This window comes from Balaenoptera borealis (assembly GCF_965194805.1).
Source record: "Balaenoptera borealis genome assembly, chromosome: 11".
Taxonomy (NCBI): domain Eukaryota; kingdom Metazoa; phylum Chordata; class Mammalia; order Artiodactyla; family Balaenopteridae; genus Balaenoptera; species Balaenoptera borealis.
This window is the reverse complement of record NC_138868.1, coordinates 90,985,861-91,005,561: the sequence shown is the minus strand read 5'-3', so window position 1 is coordinate 91,005,561 and position 19,701 is coordinate 90,985,861. Positions and strand designations below refer to the sequence as shown.

At 34.8% G+C, this 19,701-nt stretch overlaps 1 protein-coding gene across 3 annotated transcripts in view; it reads right to left on the bottom strand.

Moving 5' to 3' along the window:
- The window catches only part of RDX (radixin), a 652,052-nt gene that overhangs the window by 602,143 nt on the left and 30,208 nt on the right, over positions 1–19,701 (bottom strand). For all 3 annotated transcript variants that reach the window (XM_082343520.1, XM_082343518.1, XM_082343519.1), the window contains 7 exons: positions 15,542–15,637; positions 14,746–15,020; positions 9,403–9,486; positions 9,051–9,197; positions 7,811–7,907; positions 6,772–6,935; positions 1,508–1,638 (listed from right to left, as the gene is read on the bottom strand). In XM_082343520.1, coding sequence (XP_082199646.1) covers positions 1,508–1,638; positions 6,772–6,935; positions 7,811–7,907; positions 9,051–9,197; positions 9,403–9,486; positions 14,746–15,020; positions 15,542–15,637 — 994 coding nt within the window. The remainder of the gene's footprint in view (positions 1–1,507; positions 1,639–6,771; positions 6,936–7,810; positions 7,908–9,050; positions 9,198–9,402; positions 9,487–14,745; positions 15,021–15,541; positions 15,638–19,701) is intronic.

Below are 19,701 nucleotides of genomic sequence, written 5' to 3'. Positions count from 1 at the left end.
TCGAACCCGTGTCCCCTGCATTGGCAGGCGGATTCTTAACCGCTGTGCCACCAGGGAAGCCCTAAACTTTCCTTTTTTAAAAAACACACATTAGTATATTCCAGATATTTTTTTTACAGCATTCTTCCTTTAAGAGTATTGCTTATACTCTTCACATGGTGCTTAGTACATGTTACCTCACCTTATTAATATTTTTAATGTATACATCTCGCTTCTGTCAACCACACAGCCTTCACTCCCATGCATGCTATGTATCTGCCTTTCTAAAACACAGCACAAAGTAGGCGCATCACAAATGTCTGCTTTAACTGATGAAAAAGCACCTAGAGTGGTAGAAACAGCATCAAGTTGGAATTCAGGAAACAAGTTCTACCCTTGTGTTATGGTCTGCAAATAAGTCTCTTTACTACCTCTGGGCTTTAAACTAAATAGTTTCTAGGTCTTTTCTAGCTCTGAGAAATGAGGCTTCTAATGAGTCAGAATAAAATCCAGTTTTTTTTTTTTTCTATTTCTTCTCTTAGAAATATTATTTCCAATCATCTTGCAATTGGAATGATCAGTTTGTGGATTTCTAACAGTCTTTGTGACTTCCTCCTCTAGCTACCCATCTGCAAGTTATTCTACCCACTGCTCAACAGCATCTCCCCACCATGGTAGGCTGATGTAAGGAATGAAAATAAACCTTAAATAAGACCATTAGCTATTTCCAACAGAAGTGAATGGCTGGTCCTACCAGTTGTCAGGAAAGCAGGTATTAATTTAATTTTATAAATAATGTAGATTTTCATGTTATCCCCAAGATCCTACTGCTTAGGAAGGAGCATAACATCTTATTTTGCTCAATACCTTTTTTCTTTTGTTCTCCCCACTATTTCTTGTTTGAAATTAGTATATTCTAGAGTTACTTTATATAAACCACACTCTCTAAATCCAATGTATCCTTTCTATATATACAGTGTAGCATTTTGGTTACCTACTGCCTAGGACATAGGCTCTTCCAAACATGTTACCAAAAACAAACAAAACACTTCTACTATGTGTTGTGCATTTTTTTAATATACTGAAATTAAATTTAGAGACAGTTCCAGAAGAGTTTAAATAGTCAGAATAGCTTAAAATGCCTTTAATTATCTAGATGCCTTGAAGTTCTTACATATCCATAAAATGCTTTTGTTTAAATACTAGAAAGTATTGAAAACGTGTTTTTGTTTATGGAACCCTGAATAGTGATAGGAATAAATTAATACATACAGTCATTCGTAATACATAATAAGGGTACACATAAAAATATTTGAGTGCTTAAGTAAATGAAAGACAAAGAATATATGAGCCTTGTATAGTTGAATGTGCCTTAATCGTGTTTATGATGTAATTCCACCAAGTATTAAATTGGCAATTAAATGTAATTATTCTAGATAAGACAAATAAGATTTAACAGTAGTAAGAAATACTATTAGCTGATGACAGAGCAACAATTTTTAATCCAGTGTCAAAAAGAAACTTTTACCTTTCTGGGCTTTCATTGTCTGTTCTTCAATTTGCCTCAGACGTTCCATTAGCTCTTCCTTTTCACGTTCTATTCTTTCCTTTTCCTTTTCTGCTATTTCTCTTTTCTTCTTTTCATTTTCTAATTGCGCCCTTGAAAGAAATTACAATTGTGCTGTCACAAATTAATATATGCAAATATTCATATGAAGCCTAAGTACTAGCTATGGATCAACTAAGAAGAAACTACAGCATAAATATTTTAAGAGTTCTCATTATACTCAGATTTGTTCAAAACTCATATAGTTAAGAATATAGGACTACACTGTTAACATACACAATTGTGAGGCTGCAAAAAGTTTAGTCAATGACTGTTTAAAATGAACTCTTGACAGTAAATTATGTCAGCACAAAACGAGTTAACTGCACAGCTGCTATACCCAAGGACATGCCTTCTTTAGATTAGCAGAAGCCCTCCACTGGGGGAAGTAACAAAGGGTTGAAGGGAGTAAACAAGGCTGTTTCACTTTAAACAGCAAAATAACCTGGGAGGGCAACAATTTTCAACCATTAACAATTAATTAATAGAAGTTTAATTTCTAAGGTAGTACCAACTTATGCTTAGATACAAGATGACAAACCAGTTTAATCTCTTTGACAAATCCCTTAGAATGACAGTATGTATCTAAATATAGCCAAATTCATTCATCAAACATCTACCAAGGGCCTACTGTGGGTCGGACTCTATGTTGAGGGCCAGAAGTATAGTGATGAATAAGAGACCCTATGTTAATTATCAGATAATACTGTCTACTTTAATGGGAATAATTTTCTCTCGTTAAAAAAAAATCGATTACGATTTCATCTGACACTTACCTGAATATACCTAAATATTTCTAAAAGACACTGCTGCCATTTGATGTCAATTCTGAATTTCAGGCCCAAACCATGTAGTTTCTCAACCTGCAGTCTCTGATAAGCTTACCAGCAAAGTTTTATTATCAATTCCTTACTCAGTAAACCTAAACTTAAAAATTCCTACAGCTCCTAGTACCTATATGCCTCCAACATGAAAAGAGAATCAATCCAGCTTTGGGATAAACAGGTACAGTTGTGGCAAGTCGGCAAGAGATAGACCCTTAAGTGTAAGGGTGACCATAAGTCCCCAGCTGGTTTTAATGAATCCTCACAGCACTTAATAATCTAGGGCTTGGAGTTCATTCATGAGAGGGGAGCTCCACCTCTGTTCTAGAATTCCCTACAAGGTACTTTCTCAACAGCCAGCAGTCAATAACTAAGCACCCCTCTGCCGCCAAGACTTGGACTCACTCTGCAGCACATTCACCTCTTTCTTCCTATCCTATTCAACCTGTAAGAGTACACACAGGCAAAGAGACGTAAGAATTTGGGAGCCCCCACCCCTCTGGAAGACAGGGGTGCTTGAGGTTTAAGGAAATGTTTGAGTTTCCCAACTTCCTTGAGCAAAGCAAGGGCCTGGTGGCCTCCGCAGAGGCTGCTGACCTTTCTGTCCTCTTTAGAAAGCTGAAAAGGCAGGCTTGATTGTGAAAGCAAGAGCACAGTACTTTTCAAGGAATTGGTAGTATAGCCAAGAGCTACTTTTTTTCCGTGCCAGGCTGTCTGCTACTCTAAGATGTTGAATAGCCTACCCCCAACATTCCCCAGCCTCTGCTCAATCAAATCCAGTGTTGCCACAGTTCTCCAAGACAGTCAGTCCTCCCTCCCTCCCTGAGGCCCTGAGACACTGTAGGAGGACTTACACCACAAAACAGATCTCAAGACCAAAGGCTGTAATAATATTCCATGAACTCAGAACCTTTCAGGTCCAGCTCTGGCACACAGATGGCCCCTTCTGGAGATAGGCACTGGTGTTATTTAGCTTTTCCCTATTGATGTTTCATTTGTTCATCCTCAAGGATGGAGGTAAAGGAGATATGGAAGCAGGAAATAAGACAGAAGGTAACAAGCAAGTTGGGGGGAAAATTTAGTCTTTGTACTGAAAAATGGAATAAATGTATAGCCGATATTTAACTTGACTATAATATTTAAAGCATTTTGCAAAGTTTACTCTGCGGCGCTCTTATGAGGCTTGTGTCTCAAATCTTAATAAGAATTCTTGCCTGACTACAGCCATCACCAACTAACATCCCATTCGATTAATACAAATGCCTTTGGCTCTCCACATTTCTTAGTGATAGCTAGTTTCCGCAGGCCTGTCTCGTCTCCCTTACGGAACCGAAGGAGCTTCCCCCCCAACACTGTAGGAGGGCCAGACTGGTCCGTTCACAGGCCGCTAGGCGTGCCGTGCGTAGCCTTATTTTCACACATTTGCTTAGGCTGGCTTCCTCTTCTCAAAGTATCTTACCCCTGTCTCTAACTCTCAAAAGGAAGTCCCACTTTCCCCACGAAGCAAGCCTCTTGTGATTACTCTAAACCACAGATGCAAATATTTTTACTTAGAGTTTGGATTTGGAAACACTCATTTGACCAAGCTGTTCTATTTTAAGAAATAAATAACATATTAATAAACTATCAATTCTCTGTACTAATATACAAAAAAAATTTTAGAATATACTACTTTTTAAAGAATATCAGATGGCCTCAATTACATTTTTCTTAAAGTGAAGATTAAAACTAACATATTCAGACTAACTTCTCAAACTAACTTCTATTCACACTATGTATTAATAATATTAAGAATTATTTACTGCTACTACTTATTAAAAACATCAGGTACTTTGCTAAATGTTTCTATACTGACACTAGTATTTCTCACAAAAACTCCTAAAAGTAGGACTATTATTTTCATAGTAAAGGCAAGAGAACAGTGGGTCAGAAGTTACTTTTCAATAAGTGTCAGAAGAGAATTCAAACCCAGATTTATTTAATTCCAAAGCCTGTATTCTTTGCATGACACCAGCTGAGTCCTAGTGATACAGGCAGCCAGCCATGACACAGAATATCCCATAGCTAACCTACAACTGACATGTAGGTATCTGGCTCTAAACTGTAAACTCAATTCAATTTGGATGCAAATAACTTAAGAACACAGACTACAGGGACCAATAACCCATGGAAAATAAGATCATTTTCACTATAAGAAAAAAAGCTATCAGAGTTATGGGGAGAGAATATGGCCACATATGCCAACGTACTGTAGGGAAAGAGGTCTCTTGCTGCCCCTTCCCAGCTACTGTTCTTGCCCAAGAGATTCCAGCAGCACAGGCAGCATATCTCTGAGCATTCCCCCAAGTATGTCTGCTGGCTACTTTGTCATTGGGCTTGACCAAAATTGTTTCCACATACACAGCTGTCATTTCTCTCTGACCTGTAAAGCAGGGAATAAATGAAGACTTGGAATGCCATTTCTGAAAGACTGCCAATCCCTATGTGGCTGGACTAATAAAAAACATCCTCTAGGCATTCAAATGAATTAAACAATTATCGAATTCCTACTGTGTACAAAGCAGTCAATAAATGCTTGCTAATGAAATGCTGGAACCTTTCATGGAATCCAAGAAAGGAACCATGGGGTTGTTACTGTTTAAAAAAAAAAAGAAAGAAAGAAACTTAAAATCTTCCACTTTCATCTAGGCCTTAGACTAACTAAAATATACCACCATCACCAAATGGTGTTTATTAATTATACTACTCCTCTCTATGTGTGAGAAACAAAAGAAAAATAGAGAAATATATTTACGTTAAGAATGTAAATAATACATCAACATCATAGACAAGCAGACTGGTCAGGACATATTACGGCTTGATGAGTATGAAATGTAATTTCTCATTTAACTCAGATAGGAGACTTTAGAGGGATGGGAAGGGAAGGAAGGAAGAAAGAGAGGGTGAGGGTGAGGGGGAGAGAGAGAATGAGAGAAAGAAAAAGTTTTGTCTTTGAGAGAGAGAGGGAAAGGCTATGCTGGATAAGAAAAGAGAGAAAGTAAAGCCCAATACAGAACTATGTTAAAAAGTAGGTAAGACTAGAACTACAGTGTGATTCTAAGCTACATGAGAGCAGTGAAAAATGACAGAGCCCAAAGTAACATTCCAACTTAGCATCTTTAATGGTGGGGTCAGGAATTACCAGAAAGTTTCATGCCTGTATAAAAAATGTTTTGTGAAGCAGTAAACTTCTCGAAGGCAGACAAATTGAGGGGAGCAATGTGAATTACTAAAATATCTGAAATACAGAGAACATTTAAGAAAAAAATAAATCTAATACAAACACTAAAAATATAGGTAGCAAAATTATATCTGGCAGAGGACCAATTTAATTGCTGGATTCAAATCATGTTATTGCCAACATGACATATGTTTTTATATATATGGTTAGGGGTCATCAATTTTTTTTTCTTTAGGACCTACTCTGTTCTTAGATTATTGTGTTATTCTCCAAAGATTTCCTCAATAGAGGTTAACTTTAATTTGGTCTCTAAATTTTTTCAAATAAAGCATAAAGTCTAAATTAATATAGAATCAGATTTAGGAATTATGTTGCTAGACCCAGTAATGTGGTTCCAGGGTCGACAAGGATTTTATTCAGTATTTTTACATTTCAAAAATCTCAATTTAATATATTTAACACCTTTTGATCAAAAGTCTAAGTGAACCATGGTTAAAAATATCAGTGTCATTGGTAGGGAGTGCTATTGTCATTCAGCTCTGCATACTGACTGTTCACTTCAGTTCTACAATGTCACTGACACTGTTTCAAAGCAAATACTCAGCACATTCTTACCCTGAAAAATTAAGACACACAAATCACAAGCAAAACAAACTTGAAAATTTCAAACTACTACATCCATACCACAGTCTGTCAGTAAAAAGCAAGCACGATAAAAGAAAAGCACATCTATGGAGTCACGTAAAGCCATTTTCTCAGAAATATTTGTCAAAGATTTCTAACTTGAAAATTATACATACTCATTTTAAAAGAGGATAGTGATAATACATGCTGCCATTCAATTTTTAAAAAAATATTTATTTATTTGGCTGTGCTGTGTGGTAGCTGCAGCACACAGGATATTTACTTGACGTATGCGGGATCTAGTTCCCCAACCAGGGATCGAACCCCGGCCCCCTGCATTGGGAGCAGGGAGTCCCAACCACTGGACCACCAGGGAAGTCCCTGTCATTCAATTTTAGTAACAATGAAACTAACGTAAAAATGTAAATTTAGAGTATGTTAAAGAAACTGATGAGGATTCTTAAATTTTAGATAACCTATTCCTATCAATTAAAAATGAAAGGCTATAAATTCCATACCTTTCCAACTGCTTCTGATGTTTCTCCTCCCTCGCCTGAGCCTTCATCTGTTGTACCTCAATAGTATCAGGCTTCCTTCTTCGCATGTATAGTTCATGGTTTCCCATGCATAAGGCCAAAATCCGCTTATTGATTCTCAGACGAGGTGCATAAAAAACAAAATCCTAAACATAAAGGAGCCCAAATTTAAAATCTTCATGAAGGACAGTCTCTCTCACAATAACCTGTACTAAATTTCAACCTGTGCTATGACTTCTAATGTCATAGTCCATATAGTTTAGAAATCATAAAATTTCTTCACTCCTCATGTATATGCCATACTTTCACATAACTGGTTCCTCACCTTTTCATTCCCTACCAGTTTCATGGAGAAGCTAATGTTCTTACCCTCTCAGTGCATTAAATGTCATTTATTCTTTTTTCTTCTCCAAAGAAACTATGAGCATCAGTTTCTTCACCTCAGAGGAGGATTTTTTGTTTGTTTTGCCTTTTGCCATTAATCTCAAAACTGGACCTTTGTTCAAGGCTGTTAAGCTTTTTAACCTAGAAATGTTCTCCATATCTTTGTCTTTCCAATAACTGAGTTAAAATACTGGAGTATACCTGACACTAGAGGAATCAAAAAATCTATTTAAATATAAAGATTTCTTAAGTCAAGGCTTCAAGTTATGAAAATACAAAGTTCATAATGCAAAGCTCTATAAACAAGTTAATTTAGAGTAGGGCAACCTCTACTAATTCTAGCCACCAACATGTTTTTTTAAAATAGGAATGCTGATTGTTTTCAACCACCTCCTAATAAATATTACCTACCTTATAGTTAAAACTCAGTTAAAATAAAACTCTGGTAATTTACATGTTGTAAAAAGATTAAAACCTTGTATTTTTAATGTTATTTCATCATTGGGAAAGTTAAACTACGAAAAGAGAATATTCCTCAGAAGCAATTCAATAAATGAATAATGCCATTCTTCAAGTGGTATCATAGCAAAGTGGTAGAAATTAGAGTTAATACATAAAATGAAAGAATTTTACTTACAGGTGCCTTTTTGTCAATCGGCTTTATAACAAATTTTTTGTCATTAAATGAAATATTTCTGATTTCACTCCAGGGAAAACCAATTTTAGGTGTTAACCTTAAAAAATGAAAGCATCCCTTAAGATTAATGTATTCTCATTATAAAAAGAAACTGAACCATTCCAGTTAAGTCCAAAGTCCCCTTGTCCGTAATCCCCAATCCCAATCCCTCCCATCTTGAGCTAACCCCTCTTTCACATTCCCCATCTTTATCTGTAGTCATAACTATAATAGGTACTCTTACAGAAACTCATTCAAAAATTTTCTGAAGGAAGAAAAAGAAGAAAAGATTTCATCCACAAAAATTACTCTTGAAGTCATTTTTGCTTTTCAAAGATTTCAAAATTTTCTATTCTGAATGATATAGCATTTTAACTTGCTTTGTAATATATGAAAAAATATATCAGAGTAAAATTAGTAAAATCCTCTCTTTTGGAGTTATTCTATTTGCTTAGGAATGTGTATTTTATTAGATACTTGTAAATAATGAAAATAAAATTCTGGAGCCAACCCAGAATAAAAAGAAACGTCTTAGGAGAAGGCATTACTGGCACAGACTTGGATGCTTATGTGAGATGGTAAATTAAAGAAAGGAATAAAGCAATTGTAGCTATCATTACTGAAAAGTGCTCTAAGAGCCTGACATATATATTCCTGGTCAATTTCAAAGTAAAATTACACTGTTCACTATGCATGATACAGGAGGAATATTCTACTTCATTGATGTCTAAAAATATTCAAAACAATTCCTATAAGATAAATGTTCAAAAAAAAGTGTTACAAAATACAGTAAATTATACACCTATTAATTCATTGTCTCACTGCTCCTGATGTATTCATGTTAATTTCAATTTCAACCTACATGCCAGGCATAACATTTAAGGAATCACTCTTTATCTACGCGAGAACAAATTTTAATTAAGTTACTAGACATAACTCACAAGACATCAAGAAGCACACTTCAAATAAAAGTCAATCATTCTATTTAAAAAATACACTTGAGAACTCTGAAACTGCAAGATGTTGAGAAAACAGATATATGTTATCTGAGAGCCTATGTGGCACTAACGAATCTTTTAATTTGGGGGGCGGGGAAAGCAGTTAAGAGTAATTTAGCCCAAAAAGAACTTTACAAACATAAGAGCAAAGCCATATAGACCAATGAATAATTACTAGTTTACTATGCAACTAATTTACTTACTTGTCATCATGTTCATAAATATTCAGACCCAAAGCATCAACGCCTAGCCACAATTCAGTTCCCTTTTTATTTTTTATTTCAAAATAGTTGACTCCATACATTTCTAGATCCTGTGCAATCTTCAGGTATTCCATCATAGAATCTTCCCTGTTGAAATAAAGCTAATTTTAATATATGTAAGTAAAAGTAATACCAAACAAATTACAAAAACACTCTGGATTAAAATTTAGTGCTTTATATTTATTTATATAAGTCAAATAATCTGTTGGGGATAATCTGATGTAATAATAAATGTTATGAAAAAAAAACTTTAATTTGAGAAAAAATACTAAGAAAATAACCACCCAAATACCTTAGCATTCCTCTATGTTCTTCATGCCAGTTCTGTATTCTTTCTTCCCACTGTTCTTTTGTCAGTTTGTGTTGTTCCAAAACACTGCAAGGAAAAAAAAAATCTATGAAAATGCCTCTAAGATTCAAATATTCTTTTTAAAAGTCTAGAATCATTCAGTACCTTAACTGTGGTGGCCACACAAAGCTATACACGTGATAAAACTGCACAGAATTAACAAATATATATATACACACAAATGACTGCAGTAACACTGATGAAACCTGAATAGGGTCAGTGGATTGCATCAATGTCAACATCCTAGTTGTGATACTGTACTAAAGTCATGCAAGATGTTACCATTACGGAAGGCTGGGAGAAGGATACGCAGGACCCAGACCTCACTATCGTTTTTTACCACTGTGTGTGAATCTACAACTATCTCAAAATAAAAAGATTCTATGATCCTGAAACTATTTTACATAATATATGTTTTTAAGATAGTTATATGGCTAGTTTATGGGAATTCAAATGTTTGAAATGAATAAAATATTGGGCCAAAAAAAGGGAAAATGACTTCCTCATGATTAATAAAAAAAATTAGACAAGAACAGACTGAAAATCAGAATTCTTGGGTCTTAATTCTTCTATGACTCTATGTATTTACTTTCTTTGCTGCTAAATTTAATTTTGTTATTTTCTATCGGTAATACTTTTATATAAGAAGTATACAAGTGAAAAGGCATGTTTTTCACCACCACCCCCAACACTTCAAATAATTTATTAGTTTCTTTTGTATCCTTCCAGTGTTTCTTCTGCAAATGTAAGCAAACACAAACATTCTCATTTTCAACGACTAATATTTTAACACCAAATGAGCAAATTCAGCATGCATATAATTTACCTGCTGTGTTCACTATCCTGCTATGTATTTCTATTCTCCTTGGGAATTATGATGATAATTATCCACCTTTACTGATGAATACTCAGATCCTATTTTACTGATAGCAAAAGCTGTGGTATTAAAATATTATTTTTTTACTATGTAAAAATTTTAAGGTAAACCCACGGATTTCTTAGCAGCATAAAGGAATCTTGGGATATAATCTTCCCTTGGACAAGTTACTCACTATTTAGAGTGAATTCCTTAATGGGGCCTCAGACAGACCATGATGTTTTTACTACACACCACTTTCTCTATGTATCCTCTTTTAAGCTCTTGCTTTTGAGGAGATTTTTGTCTTCCTCTTTACAGCATTTAAGTTTCCACATTTTTCTTGTCTTTATACTCTCTCTTGCCATCTGGCCTCTGTGCTCACCAAGAGGCAAGCCTTGAAGGCATAATCAGTGCAGCCAATTGCAGATATTACAATGTTAACTAAATCTGAAGGTATGGATTAATTAAATTAAATGTCACTAAGATTTATGTTCTAGCTTTTTATATTCTGCATTTCAAATCTCATTCGTTTGCATCTTGTATAATGTGCTTGTATTATTAATCTGCATGACTGGTTTGCAGGTATCCAAAAATTCCCACTTTGGAAAAGAATCTGAAAAAGAATGGATATATATGGATATATATATATGTATAACTGAACCACTTTGCAGTACACCTGAAACTAACACAACATTGTAAATCAACTATACCCCAATATAAAATAAAAATTAAATTTAAAAAAAAGAGATAAAAACTAAAAAAAAAAAAAGAAAAAATTCCCACTTTTTTTTCCTTTTGTCCAGGAAAAAGAAGATCTTCTTCACGTTAAGGCTAATCTGTCCCACCTGGCTTTAAATCTGTCTATTTGGGACTTTAAAAGACTTATGCCTCTATTTTCTCAGGATCTTCACTCCATCATTTATGGTCCCCTGCCTACATATATTACCAGATACAGGCATACCACAGAGATATTTTCGGTTCATTTCCAGACCACCACAAGAAAGCAAGTCACACAAATTTTTTGGTTTCCCAGTGCATATAGAGGCTATGGTTATACTATACTGTAGTCTATTAAGTGTGCAATAGCATTACATCCATAGAGACAATGTACATACCTTAATTTAAAAATACTTTATTGCTAAAAAATGCTAACCGCCATCTGAGGCTTCAGGGAGTCATAATCGTTTTGCTAGTGGAGGGTTTGATATATTGCGAGAGCTACCAAATGTGACACAGAGACATGAAGTGAGCTAAAGCTGCTGGAAAAAATAGTGCTAAAAGACTTGCTTGATGCAGGGTTGCCATGAACCTTCAATTTGTAAAAAACACAATACCTAAAGCACACAATAAAGCAAAGTGCGAAAAAAGGAGGTATGCCTATACGCTTATTTGTGTTAAGAGGGCAAAGATCACATCCATGTTGCTCACCACTTATGCCCAGTGCCAGAACAAAAGAGGCAAAAATCTGTAGAGTGAATAAAGGAATTAATTCTTTTCCATCTTTTAAAGAACATGTTTATAAACTCATGCTTCCCTCCTCTTAGTATTTTTCTTTCGTGAACTGTTTATTCACCATCCTTCATTTCCATACCTCACATCACCACCCCCAGTCCACTACAATCTGGCTTTAACCCCCAACAATCTACTGAAACTGCTCTTATACTACAGATACTTCACACTCAATAGGTTCAAAACTGAAATCTTCCTCCTCTGAAATGTGTTCCTTCTCCTCTTACCTTGAAAAGGTATTACAAACCACCCAAATGCCCAAGTCAGAAACCTGGTACACAAAAACTTATGTATATCTAGCTCTTTTTAAAAGAGAGGGATACTATCTGGTGGAGCTGATTATTCCTATCAGCAGACTGCTAAACTCTACTGTGGGAGAACAGATTGCTTGTCTGGGTTTTTCAATACAAGAATTATAAACATCCAACAAAATCATCAAATTATTGTGTTTGATTTAGGTTCACCAAATAAGCTGATTACTAATTTTCCCCCAGATACTTAGTGATAAAAGTTTGTTATATACTATACATGGAATAAATCAACAACTGAAGGTAACTTCTCCATTCTAAACCAACAACTTAGTATTCTGACTTTATGAGTCTCTTTTAAACTTAGATAGCTTGAATTAGTCCTCCTTAGACTAACAACTTGAAGGACACCTGACTGGACCTTCAAAGTTAAAGACCAAATCTTGAACAGCATGTGCTGTCTTCCTTCTTCTAAACAGAATGGGTTACAGCACATATGCATGTAAAATAAGTTAAATTAATTGTGTTTAAGTGATTACAGTATCAAAAAAAATTTTTTTTAATCACATGACTATTAAATGTAAGCCAATTACTTCATCTGGTACTCACCCAAACAGCAATCTGATCTAACACTGAAAGAACACCTATGTCATACTTGTTGAGATAAAACATGACTATTTTATGAACAATTAAGAATTTTAAGGGTAATTTTGATTATATATAACAGTTACCTTATGTTCTGATTTAAAAGCTAATCTGCTGGCATTTTACTATATATAAATTATACCTCAATTAAAATAAAAACTCTTAACTGAAATGAAATTCTACTGTACCAGTAATCAGTTATTCAATTTACTGCTTAAAAAATGTGAGACAAGGAATTTGGGGCTGGAATAATCATCAAAAACAAACAGAGACTAATAAGTATCTCATATTCCTGATTCTTTCAGTGAACAACATGCATTATTTTACCTTCTAAGATAACTATTATTGTTGTAATATTAAAGAGCAGAACAGTATAACATTTAATAACCAATTATTAAAGCTACTGTACTTAAGGGTACCTATAAAGCATACAACAGAATATAATTTATTAGCCAAAAATAATCATTAATGCTTACAACCAAAGGAAATTAATAAAAAGTAGACAAAGTAGTTTTGTCTTTTTTCATATTTAGTACCTATGAAAAAGAAATTACACCTAAGGGCTTAAATACTATGAGGAAGTGATAGAGAACTGAAATTTTAGGTTAATATACAGTTTTGCCTTTAAATAGAAATTTTAAAATTCAGGAATCTGAGCTAAGAATTGTAATAACTTCTCTGGATTCTAAAGAAAAATCCCCATGTACATTCTAGTATCAGGGTCATATACGCTACTATAATTAAGAACTGAGATATTTAAAAGTAACATTTGATGTACTTTCTAGATTTTATATATAACACTACCCACTAACACTTGTATTCACAATTAAAACTGTAAAGTATACAGTTCATGAACTGTAATCATAAACAGTAAGGTTGACAGAGCACAACTGTTATCCCCAGTTTGCAGATTCAGACACTGAAGCTTAGAGAGTTTAAGTTATGTACTAAGGCCACATAATTAGCAGAGGGTAGAATCAGCATTCAAAATCTAGGTCTTCTGCTAATGATGTTTTCCTGTGCCATGCTACTTTAAAATAACTGTTATATTGAAACTGAGTCCCCCTAAACCAAGTTCTCTGAGTTTTTGATTAATCTCTCTATCCAAAACTTTATTCCCTTTCCTTGTCCCCTCTGACCTCAATCCTGTGCTAACTGAATCAACCAAGTCAGATGACTAAAGTTGCTACTGTCCTACTGTTGCTAACATTGTTAATGTACTAAAGTTGCTATTATAGATATCATCATTAATGTACAAACTCAGGTTGTTTCTCCAGGGCAAGATGAGCTAACAGACCCTCAAGCCACGGACCACTGGCCAGAGAATCTTAAACTACAGACTTCTGACTCTCAAACTGTCACAAGACAATGATTAATTCAAGCCTCTTTGTTCTTCTCCTTTAAAAAGCCCCTAACTCAAAGACCAAGTGGCAGTGGACCTGAGGCTTGTCTCCCACTCCCTTGCTTGGTACCCTGCAATAAATGCTACACTTTCCTTCACCACAACCAGGTGTCAGTAGACTGGCTTTCCTGCCTGGTCTGGTGAGCAGACCCGAGTTCAGTAGAGACAGCAGTATGCTGCAGATGAGAACAGAGCCCTAGACTAGGAGTCTGAAAACCGAGTTTAAAAAGCCTTTTGAAAAGTTAGAAACTTAATTTTAATTCTATGGAGGAAATATAGCCTGGCACTTATTATTTTCAAAAGCATTTATTAAGCAACTATCTACATGTGAGAATTTTTACTAATGAGCAACAATAGTCATGTCTTCCTCAAGCCCAAATTATCACTGCCTCCATTTATTGCTTATCTTGTGGGAATGAGAAGAGGCAGAAACTTTAAGTAATTACAGAGTATATAAATCTAAGTAGCTTCTGGGTCATAACTTTTAAAATTATACTCTCTGATCCAGCTGGCAACTTAAAAATCTAAAACAAACAAACAACAACAACAAAAAACACAACCATTTACAAACTTCTTAAATATGATTTTTCAGAGACTATAACATAAAAGCACATTTCACTTACCGCTGGGGTAGGAGTCTATCATTAGCCAGGTAGCCTGGCTTATGAATCTCTTTATTAAAATCTCCATACTTGGCTTGGACAGCATAGGAAGCCAAAAGAACTGCAGTTTCTGGTGGACAATATATCTCATCATTTAAGATAGCTTCTTTAACTTGCAAGAAGAAAAGTCTCTGGGTTATTTCTTGAATTAATTCCTCAGAAACATCTTCAGGAAAGAATTTAGCTCTAAATTTGAACTGCAAAGGATTCTCTTTTTTAACATCTTGTTGTGTCACCTGAAACAGTAATTTCAAGTACTGTCAAAAATATTAAGTTCACAATAACTGACCACAGTCACATAAACTTCTCTTTGGAACAAAGTAGGATGTAAAACATAAGTAAGATTCTAAATCTATTAAGATTCTAAACCTGTAAAAAATGTATGTGTGAAAAAGATTCTATGCTCATGAATGTGACCGGTAGTTCACAGATCCTAACTAATACCCAAATTGAAATTTCTCTTGAGAAGCTTATCCTGAAGATGTTTATATTAAGGTCAAAGTACTAAGTAACACCTCATAATATTTTTTACTTCTGAGTTTTCAAATAGGAAAAATGAACATTTCTTTTTTCGAAGATGATAAGTTGATGGTACCTTACTAAATTAAAAGACATGATACCTCTAATGATTCACAGAGATAACTGTAAAAGGAAGCTTGAAATCAGTCAGACTCTGAGCTTTTCTGGCACAAACTGATGACCATGATAATTTCAAAGAACCTTAATTATTAGCTGCATGTTATCATACATGCTTTACCTTTTTATTTAGTTTAAGCCACGTAGAATAGCCCTTGCTGTCCACATACTGCAGCCCAAAAAACCAGACTTCACGCAAACCAACCGTTTTCACCACCTTAAAAAAAAAAAAAAAGCCAATTTCAGTTCAACACTCACATTATAACTGGATGGCACTATACTTCAAAAAAAGAACAAAACTACATAGAAATTATAGGTTTATTCTTTTGCTACAGAAAAGATCTTTCCTAAATTTAACATAGTAATTAAAGGAACATTTCTGAAAATTTAAATTCAGGTTTTGTTTATTAAATTTTGTAGTGTCATTTCAATCTTATTTGATCCACTTTTTTGTATGTCCTTTTCCTTCTTATCTCCCATCATGACCCAAACAGATAAAAAGAAGAATCTGGGGAACAGATACAGAGCTGTCATAATCCCACTTTTCCTATTTCAGTTTAGCACCCCACCCCCAAAACTATACTATTAGGTAGCCCAGACAATCGTATCATTTTGGCGATAAGAGTCTCTGAGGACGTGTAAATGCCATGCCTCAGGGTATCCAGCTGCTGATTTCACCCCCATTCTTACTTCCCTTCATTCACCATCATATATTCTATATTCTACCATCACTGAGCAAACAATCATCCTTGGAACATGCCATAAATTTTACACTTCTACACCTTTGGCCGTGCTTCTTCCCCTGTCTAGAATGTTTCTTCTGTACTTTTACCACCTGTTAAATAATGTATTCCTCAAGGTCCAGCTCAACTAACGTGAATGAAGCTTTCCTATCATCTAGATAAAATTAATCACTTGATCATTGATAATCCCATAGTACTTTACCTATACTGCTATTTGAACATTTATCATAATTAACTATTCTTAGTAGAGTGTCTATTTACCCTCCTTGACTGTTTAAAACTAAGGAGAGAGATTATTGCCTTATTCATCTTAATATCCATGTCATCTCCAAGAATGATTAGCCTGTGGTAGGTACTCAGGAGTATTAGGGTAAATAAAGTGGTAAACTAGGATTATTAATCCACACCTAGGATGAGGCCAACAAAAACATATTTTTAATTCTATATTTAAAATAAAATGAGGAAGGTGAGAGTTTATTAAGATTTTAAAAGCTTTACAAAAAGATTCAACATTAGTTCTTAAGTAATAAACATTCTTGGTTTAAAATAAACAGTAAATATTTCTTTTTACTTTTTTTGGCTTTTAAAAACTTTTTATTATTGAAAACTTCAAATATATACAAATAAGCAGTTAGTTAGAATAGTACAACAGTGTAAATGTACTTATCAGTCAGCTTTAATAGATAGAAACTCATGGCCAGTTTTGCTTCATCTACAGCACCTCTCCCCTCTCAGATTGTTTTGAAGCATATCCCAGATACACCATTTTATTTGTAAATACTTTATTTTAAAATTCTTAAACATAAGGAGTCTTATAAAAACAAAAATAAAACATTACAATACCATTATCACACCGGAAAGACTTAACAGTAGTTCCCTAATATGCTGAAATTTCTGTGGCTATTTTTAAAATATATATTTTTTTACAGTTAATTTGTTCCAGTTAGGATCCGAATGAGATTTACAAATTTCATTTATCATTTTAAGTCATTTTTTTAAATTGTTTTATGCTGTGGTAAATTTGTATTTTGACAATTTAAAGACATGTTTTGCTCATTCATACCCTCACGGAGTTGTAGAATCTTTCATTTTTTAAACCATAGTTAAAATACCATTATTCACACCTAAAAAATTTAGCAGTTATTTCTTGCTATCAAATACCTAGAGCACAAGTTTTTCTTACGGTCTTATGAATTTTTCGTAATAGTTGGCTTCTTGAGCCACAATCCAAACTCCACATTTTATTTGATTGGTATATCTCTCTTAATGTTAACTCTCTTACAGTTTTCTCTTTAGTTTTTTCCCTTTCTATCTTATTTGTGTATTTATTTTTTTCACATCTTTGTTGGAGTATAAATGCTTTACAATGTTGTGTTAGTTTCTGTTGTACAACAAAATGAATCAGCTATACATATACATATATCCCCATATCCCCTCCCTCTTGCATCTCCCTCCCACCCTCCCTATCCCACCCCTCTAGGTCGTCACAAGGCATCGAGTTGATCTCCTTGTGCTATGCGGCAGCTTCCCACTAGCCATCCATTTTACATCAGGTAGCATATATATGTCAGTGCTACTCTCTCATCTCATCCCAGCCTCCCCCCACCAACCCCCGCAGTGCCCTGAAGTCCATTCTCTACGTCTGGGTCTTTATTCCTGACCTGCTACAAGGTTCATCAGTACCGCTTTTTAAAATTCCATATATATGCGTTAGCATACGGTATTTGTTTTTCTCTTTCTGACTTACTTCACTTTGTAAGACAGACTCCAGGTCCATTCACCTCACAACAACTCAATTTCGTTCTTTTTATGTCTGAGTAATAATCCATTTTTTGTATGTGCCACATCTTCTTTATCCATCCATCTGTCGATGGACACTTAGGTTGCTTCCATGTCCTGGCTATTGTAAATAGAGCTGCAATGAACATGGTGGTACACGACTCTTTTTGAATTATGGTTTTCTCAGGGTATATGCCCCGTAGTGGGATTGCTGAGTCACAGAGTAGCTCTATTTTTAGTATTTTAAGGAACCTCCATACTGTTCTCCATAGTGGCTGTATCAATTTACTTTCCCACCAACAGGGCAGGAGGGTTCCCTTTTCTCCACACCCTCTCCAGCATTTACTGTTTCTACATTTTTTGATGATGGCCACTCTGACTGGTGTGAGGTGATACCTCATTGTGGTTTTGATTTGCATTTCTCTAGTGGTAAGTGATGTTGAGCATCTTTTCATGTATTTGTTGGCCATTTGTACGTCTTCTATGGAGAAATATCTATTTAGGTCTTTTGCCCACTTTTTGATTGTGTTGTTTGTTTTTGTGATATTGAGCTGCATGAGCAGCTTCTATATTTTAGAGATTAATCCTTTGTCAGTTGCTTCATTTGCAAATATTTTTTCCCATTCTGAGGGTTGTCTTTGAGTCTTGTTTATGGTTTCCTTTGCTGTGCAGAAGCTTTTAAGTTTCATTAGTTCCCATTTGTTTATTTTTGTTTTTATTTCCCTTACTCTAGGAGATGGGTCAAAAAGGATCTTGCTGTGATTTATGTCGTACAGTTTTCTGCCTATATTTTCCTCTAAGAGTTTTACAGTGTCTGGCCTTACATTTAGGTCTTTAATCCATTTTGAGTTTATTTAAGTGTGTTCTAACCTCATTCTTTTACATGCAGTTGTCCATTTTTCCCAGCACCACTTATTGAAGAGGCTGTCTTTTCTCCATTGTATATTCTTGCCTCCTTTGTCAAAGATAAGGTGACCATATGTGTGTGGGTTTATCTCTGGGCTATCCATCCTGTTCCATTAATCTATATTTCTGTTTTTGTGCTGGTACCATACTGTCTTGATTACTGTAGCTTTGTAGTATAGCCTGAGGTCAGGGAGCCTGATTCCTCCAGCTCATTTTTCCTTTCTCAACATCGCTTTGGTTATTCGGGGTCGTTTGTGTTTCCACACGAAATGTAAAATTTTTTGTTCTAATTCTGTGAAAAATGCCATTGGTAATTTGATAGGGATTGCACTGAATCTGTAGACTGCTGTGGGCACTATAGTCATTTTCAAAATACTGATTCTTCCAATCCAGAAGCATGGTATATCTCTCCATCTGTTTATGTTATCTTTGATTTCTTTCATCAGTGTTTTAATAGTTTTCTGAGTACAGGTCTTTTGCCTCCTTAGGTAGGTTTATTCCTAGGTATTTTATTCTTTTTGTTGCGATGATAAATGGGATTGTTTCCTTAATTTCTCTTTCTGATCTTTCGTTGTTGGTGCATAGGAATGCAAGAGATTTCTGTGCATTAATTTTGTTTCCTGCAACCTTACCAAATTCACTGATTAGTTCTAGTAGTTTTCTGGTGGCATCTTTAGGGTTTTCTATGTATAGTATCATGTCATCAGCAAACAGTGACAGTTTTACTTCTTCTTTTCCAATTTGGATTCTTCTTATTTCTTTTTCTTCTCTGATCGCCATGGCTAGGACTTCCAATACTATGTTGAATAACAGTGTTGAGAGTGAACATTCTTGTCGTGTTCCTGATCTTAGA